At 34.9% G+C, this 15,547-nt stretch overlaps 1 protein-coding gene across 1 annotated transcript in view; it reads left to right on the top strand.

Moving 5' to 3' along the window:
* Window positions 1–15,547, top strand: part of Cpne8 (copine 8) — a 198,158-nt gene that overhangs the window by 47,212 nt on the left and 135,399 nt on the right. The window contains exons 4-5 of the mRNA XM_076852766.1: window positions 1,821–1,924; window positions 8,653–8,692. Of these exons, the coding sequence (XP_076708881.1) occupies window positions 1,821–1,924; window positions 8,653–8,692 (144 nt within the window). The remainder of the gene's footprint in view (window positions 1–1,820; window positions 1,925–8,652; window positions 8,693–15,547) is intronic.

The raw sequence follows: 15,547 nt of genomic DNA, 5'->3' as shown, positions 1-15,547 counted from the left end.
AATCAGTATTCCATAACAAAAAGCTCTTAGTCCCTGGGGAACTACTGGCTTGGAATTAAATTGAGCTTACCCTGGGAATTTCACTCTGTCATCTAAATTTTCCTTTAAGTGTGGATTTGGGTTAAAATTCATAAGACAGATTTGGTTGCTCAGGAATATGGATATTGGCTGAATTTCTGTTTGAGAGACTTGTGTTGTTTTGCAAATTTGCCAGTTTGATGCTCTGTGCTCAGGTTTGGAAACCATTTGCCTCCTGGCAGTAGGAAGGCTGCGGGGGCCCAGGCACTCTCTACATTCAAACCTCTTGTCCTCTGTCTTCTTTTGATGTGTGTGGCACTGCCAGCCTGTGGTTATTTAGGTACATTCTCTTATTCCTTTTTCTTAAAATTAGAAAGCATAGATAGATCCATAGTTGGATATTCCCCAGGATGTGATATGTTCTGTGCTTAAATAGAGGCGAATCCTAGAAAGAATGAAGATACTGTAACCAAAGTGGCTTAGGTTAATATCCTCTGCCTCAGTATTCTCATCTATAAATTGAGATTAATAATACTTACCTTACAATTCTATAGTAAAGATTTAAAGTAAAGTAGGACAAGTGCTAAGTACTTAATACATAGTGCCTTGGTGCCTGAAATTATTAACATTGTGCAGTGTAAATGGTCATCATTTTTGAAATGTTGAATTAACTACCTGAGTTATTATCTGTCTGTATGACATTGGTCCTTGATATAGAATATTTTCCGATGACATAACCCTATGTCCATTAGTGTTTTTTTTTTTTTGGGGGGGGCTACTGTTTGGTAATTGCCCTAGTAAATCCTTTATCAATATTTTACACCATAGTTTTATTAATAAATTTAAGAGATCTTCTGACCTTCACATTTTAATGGATTAGCACAGCTGTTCTCTTTTCCTATTAAAAAGATAATATTTCCTTGAACTTTAATGAAAGTTCCTTCTTTGATAAGACAGCATGCTTGATTGCATAATGTTATGCAAGAGCTAAGGTTAAAATTCCCTCATTAGAATTCCATGGTAGTTGGAGGGGAAGAATATAAAAGCCAAGGACAAAAAGATCTGTAAAGTTTATGTTTGTGCTCTGTCTTTAGGAATGGTGCCTAATGGCCTTCCTTCACATTGAAAAAGGGAGGACCTAATATGGATTTTTCTTTCCTGGTTTCTATTTGCTAAGAGATGTGGAAACTTGTTTTTTTTTTTTTGTAAGTTAAAGTAAAATACATATCTAAAAAACACACAAAATTATTTCAGCTTATAGATTACATAAAAATTATAGAAAAACAAAACAAAAATGACTGATCTTTGTGACATCAATGTGTCACAGGAAAATTCTCCCCCAAACGTGGCTGATAAACTCTACTGGATGAAGGACTGTTTTTGGTAAATACTGAAGATGAGAAATCTGAGTATTTGACCCCTCCAATTGAGACTGTGTGTTGCCTGGCTTATTTATATACAAGATTAGGAAAATAATTTAAATTTAATGTACACATAACTTCTTTTGAGTAGAGACAGATTTGGCTTTCAAGAAAACAAGGGAGGAAGTGTTACTGTTACATGAATTTTGAGGAGGAGCTCAACTTTTAATGAACTCAGAGCTCATTTTCTGATTTCCCTGCGTGAGCAGGAATGATGATCTGATCTCTAAAAATTTTTCTAAAAGACTTTATTTGATCAAGTCATTTGGATATTTATTGCTTATGTTTTAAAGGAACTGTATCAATACTAAGTATTATTCTTAAAGTAATCAACCACATGGCTTGATTTTAACCTCTGACTTTCTCTGTCTCTCTCAACAGTTTGGAAGAACTGAAGTGATTGATAATACTTTGAATCCTGACTTTGTAAGGAAGTTTATTCTGGACTACTTTTTTGAAGAAAGAGAGAATCTTCGTTTTGACTTGTAAGTTCTACCCAAACTTGCAATTTTTAAAATTGAGTTTTAAAGACAATTTTCATAACATAAGTTGGGGGTCCTGTGGTTGCACTGAATATAGGATTATATTGGCAGGAAAGTAGATTCATTCTATTCAGAGTGTAGACTGCTTTGCATTTTGTAAGGTTTTCACCTACATGCTTGTTGAATAAATAAGTGAACAGTTTCACTATAATAGGAAGTAAATGTGGGTGTTCTTTCAAACCTCTGATGTCTCAGTGAGTTTCTTACAATTTCTCTGTAAACTCCAGTTTGATAGCTAATGTCTTTCTGTAGCTTCTTAACATAGTATATGGATCTCTGTTTAACTGTGGCTTCCTCTTATCTCTTGATAGCCCAGTGTTTTTAAGACCCTGGGTGGCAGATGTAGCATTTTTAATATTTTAAATATTCTTGCTACTTTGATGCTGAATCAAGCATATAAAAGTATTATTTTCAAATTCAAATTCTTGCCCACAGAGACCTGGAGTCACTTTGTTTACAAGGTATTATTAATTTAGAGTCTTTGTTCCACAGAGGGAAACTCTGGTGATTGTTGAAGTTTCTGCATATGATTAAAGAAAATCTGTTGGGGAGGAGAGAAGAAATATCATACATTACAAAATTTGCTCAATATGTCAAAATACTTAAAGGGAGTTTGTAAATATCACAACCATTTAAAAAGATAAATATCTTTTTTTTGGTACGGGGTGGTACTGGGGATTAGACTCAGGGGCACTTAACCACTGAACCACATCTCCAGCCATATTTTGTATTTTATTTAAAGGCAGGGTTACTTGCTTTTTCTGAGGCTGGCTTTGAACTCATGATCCTCCTGCCTCAACCTCCTGAGCCACTGGGATTACAGGTGTGCACCACTGTGCCTGGCTAAAGTCTTATTTTAAACAACTGAAATATTAAGTATGCCATTATCACAATTTATAAATACCTTTTCAATAATAAAAACTGCCAGTATCTTATTTTAGAAAGTTCTAATTTGCCTCCTAATGTAAAGATAAGATTTTTTTCTGTTAAAAGTCATTTTCATTTTCCTCTAAAATGTATGTTATAGCCAGGCATGGTGGCACATGCCTGTAATCCCAGAGGTGTGGGAGACTGAGGCAGGAGAATTGCAAGTTCACTAAGGCCAGCCTCAGTGACTTAGTAAGCAATTCAGCCAAACCCTGTCTCTAAATAAAATATAAAAAATGGCTGGATATGTTGCTCAGTGGTTAAGCACCTCTGGGTTCAATCCTTGGTATCAAAAAATAAAATAAAATAAAATGTATGCAGTAAATAACCTGCAGTGCTTCTTTTTGAGCATCATCTTGTAACAGCTCCTTTTATTCAGAGTACCAAGTATTCATCATATTTATCAAACAATCTTTATTAAGTTCACACTGGTTTTTATTTCTTAGGCACTCCTTTCCAAAAATAAAAATATGGTTTATGTGAAGAAAATTTGGAGTTCAATGTAATGACTTCCTGTTTATCATGGAGGTTGCACACAGTGTTGTTACTCAACACCAGACATAAGTCATGTAGAATGTGGCTGTGTGCTTCCCTTGTTCAGGCATTCATAGCCATTGCTTTTAAGAATGTTCTTTCTCATACCTCATGATACCTCCTCAACTTTTCCCCTTAGTTTCAGACTTTTATCTTAAAACCATCTACTATTTCATGATCCTTTGTTCTGTTTTTCTTTTTCTCTTTCCCTTTCTTATTCATCTGTGTTACATTCTCTTATTTAAAAGTAATAAATATTTATTATGAACTAAGTGATATATGCATTTAAAAATAAAGATTCCCTGCTATCCCAATATTTTTTTAAAAAAGGTAAATAATTCAGTGCATACCTTGGCAGGTTTTTCTTTTGCATGTGCAATTCCTGTACCTTAAATTTTTCAGATGTTTTTCTGTGCCACTGAATATGTGTATACCTCATTCATTTTAAAGCTTCCATAATTTTTATTATTTGAAAGAACTGTAAGTTATTTAATTAAACATTGATTGATGGACATTTTTGCTTGTTCCATTTTTTTCTTTTACATGTGCTCTGATAAAAATTTTCTGTAACACATGTTTATAATTTTTGTTTGTACTTTCAGAGGATAAATTACTCAGAGTCAAATTTTAGTATAGAAGGACATGTGTAAGACTGCTTACTGCCTGGTCATCAATCTTTGAAACTGACTTGGAGACCCTGTGAGCTGTGTTCTTCCTTGAACTCTGTGTCTGCTTTTAAGCTCTAACTTTTAGAGCCATCTTTTTTTTTTTTTCTTTTTCCCCCTGGGTTCTGCTGGCTCTTCTCTGCTGACAGGCCCTGTCATCTTTCTGAGTACCTCTGCCAGGTGGCTGTACCTACCCATTTTGCCACTCTGTTGTTTCACTCTGGCCCTCCTTCTGCCAGCTTCTTATGTCCATGTCCTGCTCATGATTCCTGATGCTTACTGCTGTGGCTGTTCCAGGAACATTTCTCTCAGTGTGATAAGAAAACATAAAGAAATTAGTCTAGGTAAATTGATATGTTTTAACATCTTCAATTTCCTACAAATTATAGTAATTCTCCCAAAAACCGTGCAATGTTTTGAAAAGTGAAACATTGCAAAATTGAATTAAATAGCTATCAACTCTGTCTTTTGAATGCATTTGGTTAATTTCTGAAATTCAATTCAAACAACATCTCAATTTTATGTGATTTCTAAAATATTAAAACAGGTATCTCTGGAAAGTGTTACTTGGAGAAGATTATTAAGAAAAGTAATGAGTACATTCTCTGGGCTCATGATGTATCTTTGATATCACTTTAATTAATTCCTTTTGATTTCCAATTTATTAGAATAGTGCACATAATACTTTTAAACTGTTTTTTTTACATTGGCTAATTTTTTCAGTGAATAAATGAAATAAGTATGGTAATAATTTAACAGTTTACCAGTTATGTAAATATACATGAAATTGTCTTTTTTTTAAAGAGAGAGAGAGAGAGAGAATTTTTTAATATTTAATTTTTAGTTTTCAGTGGACACAACATCTTTATTTTATTTTATGTGGTGCTGAGGATCGAACCCAGCGCCCCGCGCATGCCAGGCAAGCACGCTACTGCTTGAGCCACATCCCCAGCCCCTGAAATTGTCTTTTAACATTTGTCTAAGTAAGGTGCTGTTCCTTGGAGAAATAATATAAGTTCATTGTAGAAAAACTGGAAAACAAAAAATGGATAAAATGTATACAAAAGTCATCTATAGTACCAACCTCCATCGCCTAGAGAATTACTGCAAATATTCCAACATATCAGCAGTAGCATAACCCTTGATGGAACAGTTATGTAGAAAGTCACACTACTGTAAAATGGCCAAAAGATAGATGGAAATGATTTTCTGAATTGTTTTCAATTTAGTTGATGTCTGTTGATTTTAAGAGAGAGAGAGAGAGAAAGAGAGAGAGAGAGAGAAAGGAAGGGAAGGAGGAGGGAGGAAGACACAGAGACAGACAGACTGACAAAGACTGTATTCCTGGTATCACTGATCTAAATTCTTATCAGTTCTGGTTAAGTTATAGTAATTTTTCTTTTGGAGCCATAGTAGTTTTTGCTATTATTGCAGTGGATACCAGAGATGCATTTTAGATTAGTCTATCAGTTTTGTATCTTCAAATTCTCTTGTCTTTTGATCTGATGTGTACTTATTCATTCATGAGACATGGTCATTGTCATTGTGCTGTGTATTTATCACATCATAAACTTTGACATTTATTTTCATTATAATTATCACACTGATAGTAATATGGGTACCTCATAAATATTCTTTGTTGTCATAGTTTAAAAACTTATTGGTAGAGTACCTGTAACAAAATGTCTTTGTGCAAGAAGTGTGGGGTGGGTGTCTTATCAATAATAGTATGTGCTGGAATACAGATGAAATGAGATAGAACCCTCTGAGGTGTTTCTTTCCATACACTTAAAAGGGATTAATCATGAGTCTAGATTTGTCCTACCCAGCAAATTATTTTCCTTCTTGATAAAATAAATGGTGATAATAGTGAAATGTATACTGTTATTACAACCTATTTTTGAAGGATCTCAACATTGTAGAAAAAATGTTGTTTCGTTTGTTTCAAAAATTGTCCCAATGTGTGCACTCCATTTTTTTCCCCCTTTGATTAAAGGTTTCCTTAACAAAGTCTAGGCTGAATTTCATGAATTTGCAGTCACTTTTATTAGAATCATCGTATTCTATTTGTTGGGTACATGTCACTTTAAAACTTTAATCTCAGACTTATTTCAGAGTTCTTCATTTCCTTTTCCTCTCTTGGATCCCCCCGCCAGCTCTTTTCAGGGGAGAAGAGAGGGGAAAAGTAGGACGTGTTCCTAGGTAGAGATGTGGTTATCTTACCTTCTAAAAAATTTAGGCCTCATCTTAAGTACTAGCTTGAGGGACACATTTTTAGCACTCTGCTTATCATGTCATTATGATAGAGAGGGACCCCCCGCCCCCCAAAAAGAAAAGGAAGTTGCTGAGGAAAAGGAAAGTGTTCCTCAACTCTCAGAATGTGCTTCCTAGAACATTCATGGAACATTCTTTGTTACTGGGAGCCTCAGGGTGGACCTGAAGACAGGTTCTGTGCCCTGCTGGGAAACCAGTTCTTGTCCTGTACTTCTCATAGGTAGCCTAGATTTTGAAGCTACCCCTTGCTTGGTTTTGTGGAGTGGAAAAGAACTTCCCTCCTGCCTTTTTTTAAGGAAGGAATACTTATGAATTCAGGGTTGATCACAAGACTATGGACTGGTGTGACCCTAAGCATCCTTGACTCAGGTAGCTCTGAGCCAATATGAGGGAATTCTAAGCATCTTGTGTTGTCCACTTTGAGCAATGGATGCAGTTCCAGAAATGCAGAAATTATTCCCATTGACATCTGTTTCTCTCTAATAGAAAACATATTAAGATCCCTTCAGATCAGATACTGTCATCATCAAGTTTCAATAGCAGAATGAAGTAGTTTACTTATTCCCCTTAGTTAGTTCACTTAGACACAGTGGGATGCCCCCTCCACTGCTCAGCTTCCTACTCTGTCTTGGTTTATGGCTTCTTCAAGACACTGTGACTCTCATAATCATAGTCACACGTAGAGACATTTAGGATATAGTGTGCATGTTCTGACCTGTGAGGGTGATAACTAGAATGGTCCTGATATTTTTAGAAAAGTTAGATGGAAAATTCATTAGAAGAAAAAAATATAGTAATTTCTGTTGCTCTATAATCCAGAATATTATCTAAAGTCTGCAGAAGAATGACATAAATTAGCTATTTTTGAGATAATGGTATCAAAAGCGTTTTGTTAAATACAGTTAAAGAGGATTGTATTTGAAGATACTTAATCTCTTTGTGATGAAAACATGAACTTTTTTTTGTTAAATTCTTCTGATTGAACTGAGCATCATATTCTTTTTGGCCACAGTAACCTAAAAGACATTTTCAAGGGTTGATTTGTGAGAAGGAGCCAGTCTAGCTTTGTTTCCTATCTATCTGTTATTATTATTATTATAAAATTATCTTGAATAAAAATTATCTTTGAATTAACATCTGTGGGTCTATAGTGGATATGGTATTTTGCTAATCTGTAATTCTAAGCTGTAGCTGTTGGAAAATAGTCAAAGTGCCCTGATGTGAAATTGAGAGTGCTTTGTGATTATTCTCAGGCATGTCTTTATATCATACAATTTTAAAGCCAGTTTGTGGCATATATATTTTTTTTTTTTTTGCTAGAGAATGAGCTCATCTCTGCCCATCAGGGCACTCAATAAACTGTCCCCCCACCCTATTGATTGAGATGCTTTGTTTCATTGTGAAAACAGTATTTATACATGAGAGATTTTAATTAACCTTTAAAAAAAAAAGAGTTAATTTTTGGTAGGAAGTGACTCACAAGACATATGAAGGGAATGGGATTTGGGAGAAAGATTGGAACCAGTACAGATATTTTCCTATGAAAGAATTTGGCACATTGAAGTTATTTTGACTGTTAGTGGTCTCTCCATTTCTAAAGACTCTTCAAAGCAAGGGACTAAAGTGATGGTGAATGATATCATCCCCAAATCTAAAAGATAATGGATTTTTGATATCAACTAGGGAAAAGCAGAACATGGAGTAGTCCCATGGAAATATATTCCTGTTTCTACAAACACTCAGTTTGCACAAGTTCTGTGATCAGGGAAAAATACTCTCGATTACCTCAGTTTCCAAAGTTAACAATGCTATTTAAAACATTAAGTAAGAATTATAACAGCAACTGTAATAGCATTTAAGACATTAAATAAGAATTATAATGTACAAAAATGACAGCCTGTTGTGGGGATCTGTTTATTTTATTACTTATATCCAAAGAAGAGGAGTTTTCAATTCTTACAGAGTTTTGAAGTTACTTGAGCATTACTAGGATCCTGCTGATGCCCCAAAAAGTTAAATTTTAAACTTCTCAAACAACAGAATTGATGATTAGGCAAATAGTAAGACTTCCTAGATTTGTAAAAATAAAAGGATCCAGGGTTGTGTAAACTCTTTCTTTTGCAGATAGGCCACAGATTATTAGAAAATTCTTAATTTGCTAAGTTTTTCTCTCTTTTGGTATTTTTTTGTTCATTTTTACATATTGGAAAATATTAATTTTCTAGATTTACTTTGTGGCAATAATTTGAATTTTATATTTCAATTTTTCAGGTATGATGTTGATTCAAAGAGCCCCAACTTGTCCAAACATGTAAGTTCATATTTTTATGTTTTAATGATAATTGTATAGTATATATATATATTATATGATGATTTATTGTTAATACTATGATGATTTTATTAATATTAAAATTATATGTTTATAACTTTTCATGTAATGTGATTGTCATAGAAAATAAATAACATTTCTTTTTTTCCCTCTCTGCTGGGGATTGAATCCCAAGCCTCACACATGCTAGGCAAATGCTTTATCACTGAACTATATCCCGCCCTTTTTATTTTCTATTTTGATACAGGGTCTCGCTAAGTTTGCTGGACTGGAATTTAACTGTTGATCTTTCTGCATTAGCCTCATAAATAGCTGGGATTACAGACCTGTGTCACCACTCTAGGCTATAAATAATATATTTTTTTCCTTTTATTTGGTTTGAGGATTGAACCCAGGGTGCTCTACTACTGAGCCACATCCCCAGTTCTTTTTATTTTTTTTTTTTATCTTTTGAGATAGGGTCTTGCCCAATAAGTTGCTGAGGCTGGCCTTGAACTTTTCATCTCCTGCCTCAGCCTCCTGAGTCAAGTTGCTGGTATTATAGGCATGAGCCACCTCCCTTGGCTATAAATAATATTTTGAAAGAACCTGAGAATCAATTTTGGGAGAAACTTATTAAAAGAAAAGTAAAATGGACTGAACTTCTTATTTTATATTTTCTATATTTAAGAGATGACGACAGTTCCTTGTTATCATTTGGATCAGTTTAAGCAAGATGAAATAGCGAGCTTGCATCTTTTTGGAAGGCTTCAGTTCTGAAAGAACAGGAATTACTTGTGTTTGGGTGGAGTGATTTGTCATCTGCTTTCCGTTTAGTTCCTTTGTTTATCAAGGTTTATAAAGTTCCTAAGGAACACCTTAGTCCAGGCACATGCCAGTTTCTGAGGGTTCAGTGTGAGCAGGAAGGATATATTCACTCTGTCCTCAAATCACATGCAGTTTTTTTAATGTCTTATGTAGTCCTGATCTCACCCCCCACCTCTTCTACCCATTCCTCCTTCTTAGGGGCTTTACTTGCCAGACAGTAAACTGGGGTAGTTTACAAATCCGGGAGCCATAGCGTCCTTGAGCGTGGCCATTGAAAGGCAGTGGCAGGAGGGGAGGAAGAGAGTGAATTGTTCCAGCCAGGCACTGGCATTCCCTCCACCTGAGAACAGAATCAGACCACACCTAGTAGGAAAGGCTGAATGGGGGTGAAATTAGCATCCTGAAAAGGGTTCAACAAGATTCTAAGTGAAAACTGAATACACAGACAGAATTGACACTTGTACTAGGGTTGGGAGGCCAGATGGACCAGTACTTGTCCTCAGGGATTTTTTATTTTTGTATGTGTTTCAAATTGAATAGCTGGGCAATTGTTATCCAGTGTAGCTTAAAATAGGTGGAATGTTGTAATTCAGAGGAGAGAGATAACAAAAAGGATTATTATAAGCCAGGAGATAAATTTTGAGAAACTGGGAACCTGGATTGTTGATTTAAAAAATGACAATTCACTACTCTATTTCTTTGAAGAAAGTATGGTATTTATTTGTATGATGAAGCAAGCAGGAGAATCATGTGAAGAAGTGTTCCAAAATATTCAAAGTGATTGACTTTTCTATAAATTGAAAAAATGCTGTAATTAGCTCATCCTTTCCATAATTAATTTCATTGCAGCTGCTATGGCACCTTCCTGCTCTCCATGGGCAGACGAACACCATTATGAATGGACATTTAAATTGTTTTACGTACCTTTGTCCCGGAAGTTTTCTAATTGTCCTTGGAAGAATGAGGAAAGGAACCCTATTATCTCAGTAAAGAAAAGAAAAGAGAAGTATCTACTTATGTCACAGAGGGGTTTATTAAAGATTAGGAGCATCTCATAAATATCAGGTATAGCTTGGCATCATGAGAACTGAAGCTGGAAACAGGCAGTGGGTTGGAACTGAAATACTTAGATTTCTCTATTTCCCTCTCTTACTCTTTCCCTCACTTTCTCTCTCTCTGAGGCCACATATTCTTTTTACTGTGCCTTTTCTCTGATCTCCTGTTCTCCAAAGAACAGGTATCTCTGTTTATCCATCTTTTTACATATGGAAAAATGAACTCCCTAACCCTGGCTGATCATAGATTTCTAAGTCCTCATTCTCCATGAATATAATTTCTATTTTTCTTAGTTCAAATTATTCAGAGGGCATTGTAACTGGGCAGTTAGGGATATTCCATTAAGTGGATATTTGGAGGGTAAGTGTGATGGTTCCTACCAACACAGTTGCTTATGTTTAGGGAAGAAAGTAGGGTATGGAATGGGAACATGCCTCAGACAGGGCTGTCTTCTTCAATGATCAGGAATTATTAAATGATACTATATGACATATGTCTCGACGAAGGTATGAAAGATACATATTTTAAATATCTCTCTTTTATGGGAAATATCCTTTTCCCCTACAAGCAAAGTTTCATATTTTTTCCCATCCTAAAGCATTTTGTTTTAATTCTGACTTACCCTCATGATACATCTTTAACTATCCACTCATCGCCATCCATCTTAAGGATGCCTGGGTTTGTATCATAACTTCCTTCCTTTCCGTTCTCCTTTCACCTAATTGGACTCTGGTTTCCACTTGTACTCATACAACTCTGACACAGTGTGGGTCAAGATTTAGTGCCCACTCTTCATTCTTTACCATAGTTGGCTTCCTCAGTTTGGGGGACAGAATTAACTGTTCCCTTCTAGAAAATATTCACTTCCCCTGAATTCCATGGAAACTTCTTCCTGGCTTCTTCCCCTACCTCTCTGTTTACTCATTATAAAGCTAATTTTCATCACCATCTTAATATTAGTGTTTCTTACCAATTACTTTAAAATTTTATCTCAACTTACTCTATAAGTTCTTGGAAGAACTCAACCATTTTCATAGCTTAACCCGATGACTCCCAAAGGTTGATCCATCCCTGTGTATACACAAGTAAATCGAGTTTCTGATTGCTCATTAAGGATTTTTTAGTAGATGGCTTACAGAAGCAAAACCAAAATATATAAAAAATTTATGACCCTTTTCATGTCAGTCTTGTTCTTTTGTCTATATTATCTGCCTTGGGAATAATTCATCAACATAGTTTGCTTAGAAAATTTGGATGCATCATTAACAACTTTCTGTCACACACTCTATGTTTAGTGAATCAGTGAATCCTGTTATTATGACAAAGAATTGTTTCTGTGTTCTTTCTTGCTGTTAGTGCCTTAGTTCAAATTCTCTTCACCTTTTTTTCTGAAGTCTTGCACAGTCTCCCATAGTCTCCCATATAATCCTATGGTTCACATTATCTCACTTTTTAATCTGTTCTTTATATTACTGTGCTGTAATTTTAAAAATATATTCAGTTGACAGGATAAGTTGGTTAATAAGTGCCTCCATTTGTAAGTGGGTGAAGCATGTCAAAGAGAAAGGAAGTGTGATTTTGAATTATTGTAAGAATTGTTAGAGATGACTGCCTTGAAATTTTGTTTGAAATTAACAGCAGTAAAAGCCCTGCCTTTCTTGAAGGCATCAAGAACAGATTTTAGGTAAAGAGCATATAACTCATTCAGCCTGAAAGAAATTCATGATGCATTTGAAAATCAGAGGAACCAATAAGTAACTAGGGCTGATCCCTAAGGATATGAATGTTTAAGGATATGAATGTTTAAGGCAGGTTGTGCACCTGCCAATTTTACAAAGTGAAATATAAACTGGAACCTTTTAAGAAAGGTTACTGAGTGTTTAGGCTTTCATGTGGAGTGAAGGTACTTTTTTCTGTTTTACAAAAGATATTTTTTAGCAAGAGAATCTTTTATTTTTCATCATAATTTTTGATAATTTTGAAAGAATTCCCATTAGGATGATATTATTTGGTGTCTAGTACTCAAGGGTCTTGGGTTAAACTTTTTTTATACTATTAGAGAAAATAAATCTATTTTAGATTTTGAATATTGCAAATGAATATAAGGTGAGATATAAAGGGTCCATATAACTAATTTGTACTGCTGGTAGTGGAAAACTTTTCAGTGGAAAATATTGTGCTCCAGGAGAAAAATTACGGAATCCAAGCACACCTGCCTTTATAGTACTTGTTCCTGTTGTGATTCTGAGGAAATATCTTTACTAAAATATATTTCCCAGGAAGTGTTAGGTACTATGAGCAAAAAATGGTATTTTGAATTCCAAGTTTGTTCTCTGAGGTGCCAGTGAACCCACTCATCTCAATGCTATTAGCAGAACTACATAACATCCTTTCATTTGCATAATTTAATTGCATTGACTGAATAATTAATAAAACAATTAATCAGAGGCCCAGAATTTGTGCATCTAGGATCCTTCTCAGTATGCTGGACCAGATGACAATGACACTGTACTTTGTGTACTAAAATTTCATCCCCACTAGGCAATCAAGAATGCATTTATCCACTTGATTGATCTCAGAAGGCACCCACTAAAATTGATCACACTTGATAAAGGCTTACTGGATTATTTTGGCCACAAGTCACTAGCTTTCAATAAAGGGATGTATGTTCTTTGATATAAGTATCATGCATATAAACTTCTAGTGTAGATTAGTTGTATTTTTCAATTTCATTTGAAAATTATTTGGACCATGAAACGAACTTTTGCATAGGAACAGATTTATGAATGAGGCAAGATTCTTTCATTATATTATAAAATTTAGTTAATAAATATATAACCAAACTGATTTTTTTTTTTTTTGTGTGTGTGTGTGTACTTATATAGTCAGGCAACAAATATTTTACAGCCATGGTTGTGATGCTGGTGAATAGGCAAGGTCTCTGTCCTAAAACAGCTTACATTTTGGAGTTGGGAAGGTGAAGTGGGAAGATTTAGTCAATGAACATGAATTCACATAAATGATTAAGATAACAAATTTTCTTTATAAACATTACATTAGTAAGATAGTAATACTGAGAGAGAGAGAGAGTGATTGGAAAAGCAATGTTAGCTAGAATCTGAACAGCATGGTGTTATTCTGGTTTTCACCCAAAGTATATACTTACTGAAGAAAAAGAGGGGACTGCCAAAAATTTGGGATAATAGTATTCTAGGAAAAAGGAACAACAATTCAAAGGCCTTGAGACAGAAAAAATTGGTATGTTGGTGTGACAGAAAAATGGCTGGCAAGTATAGAATATTATGAATGATGAGGAGAGTGGATTGAACTAGTTTGGAAAGGGACATATGATACAGAAATTTTTGGGTCACATATAAAAAATAAATTTGGGTTTGTTTTTTTGAGGATATCACAGGAGAGTACCTGATCTGATTTGTGCATTTAAATGAAGGCTATGATAGTTGAAGAGGAGAAGCCAGACTGGAATTAAGGAGATCAGCTATGTTGCAATTTGGCTAAGTGAGCAACGTTTGGTGGTTAAAGCCATTATAGTGGTAAGAAGTTGTGGTCAGGTTTGTAATGTATTTTTATGTGTGATTGCTGATGATTGCTGATGAGTTGGATGTCAGGTATAAAAAATAAGAGAAGGTGGAATGACTCCTGGATTATTAACTGGGTAAATTAATAATCCAATTTATTTAACATTGGGGAGGAAGAGACTGAGGCAAGGAATGAAGATTGGTAAACCAGTGGTAAAGCTTGGTTCATGTTAAGTTTGAGACCCCAGTAAGCATCCACATGGAGACACTGATTAGGCAGTGTCTGGAGATTAGAAATATACATTCAGGAACCATCAGCCAGTACAGTTGGAAATCAGAGTCACCTAAAGGCAGTAGAAATGGAGAAAATAATAGGATAGAATCTTTTTTTTTTTTAATATTTTATTTATTTTTTAGTTTTCAGGAGACACAACATCTTTGTTTGTATGTGGTGCTGAGGATTGAACCCGGGCCGCACGCATGCCAGGCGAGCATGCTACCGCTTGAGCCACATGCTCAGCCCCCTTGAGCCACATGCCCAGCCCCTAGGATAGAATCTTGAAGGAACTTCACCGTTTAGAAATTTGGTGGAAGGAGCTGAGCCAAATTTGTCATTTTAAAAGCAAGTTAGTTAGGACAGTCACTTTCTATTCAATGCACTCATGGCTTTCCCCTCTCTTAGGTGTGACTTCTCCTGTTCTCACCTTCCTTTCTTATTCTGCTCTAATCCACTGGCTCTCATGCTTTTCCACGAGTACCTGTAGTACCTGAGTACATTCTTGTCTCAGGGACTTTGTGCTTTCTTTTTCTCCTGCCTGGCATGCTTTTGCCTCAAATATTTCTCCTCAGATTAGTCAGGTGCTTCTTAATTGTCACCTCTGAGAGTTCTTGCCTTGTTGCCCTCCACATCATCCTCTGATGCCTGGAAGAAAAAAAAGGTATTTTTTCTATGTAGCCTTCTTTCTGGAGATGGTAAAAGCTAGCCTTAAACATCTCTTCAAACTGAAGTGTTTATGTAATTTATAAGTGGGTTATATTTCCCATTTACATTTTTAAGAGCATCTTATAGAATCTGCTTTAGACTTTGAGACAGAGATAAGGATAATGCCTGGGATGGGTTTGATGAGAGTGATTATAGCACTCATTAAGTTATATTAGGTAGTATTATTGGTGTGTAAAACTGTCCCTTATGGAGGATTTAGCATTTAATATTAACATTGTGATAGTATTATCATATTTAATAGTATTCTTTAATAATAATATTTTCATATATCTAATAATTTTAATAAAAGCATAATAAGTAATAATGTTTGGTAGGTTTTTTAGTTTTTTAGTTTTTTTGTTATACTAGAAATAATATATTTACTTATTTTCAATTGGCATGTTATATTTCAAACTTTAAAAAAAAATATTTTTTTATTCTAATTTGTTACAC

This window comes from Callospermophilus lateralis, chromosome 4 (genome assembly GCF_048772815.1).
Source record: "Callospermophilus lateralis isolate mCalLat2 chromosome 4, mCalLat2.hap1, whole genome shotgun sequence".
Lineage (NCBI taxonomy): Eukaryota > Metazoa > Chordata > Mammalia > Rodentia > Sciuridae > Callospermophilus > Callospermophilus lateralis.
Note: the sequence above shows the minus strand (reverse complement) of the source record. Positions and strands in the feature narration are given on the sequence as shown.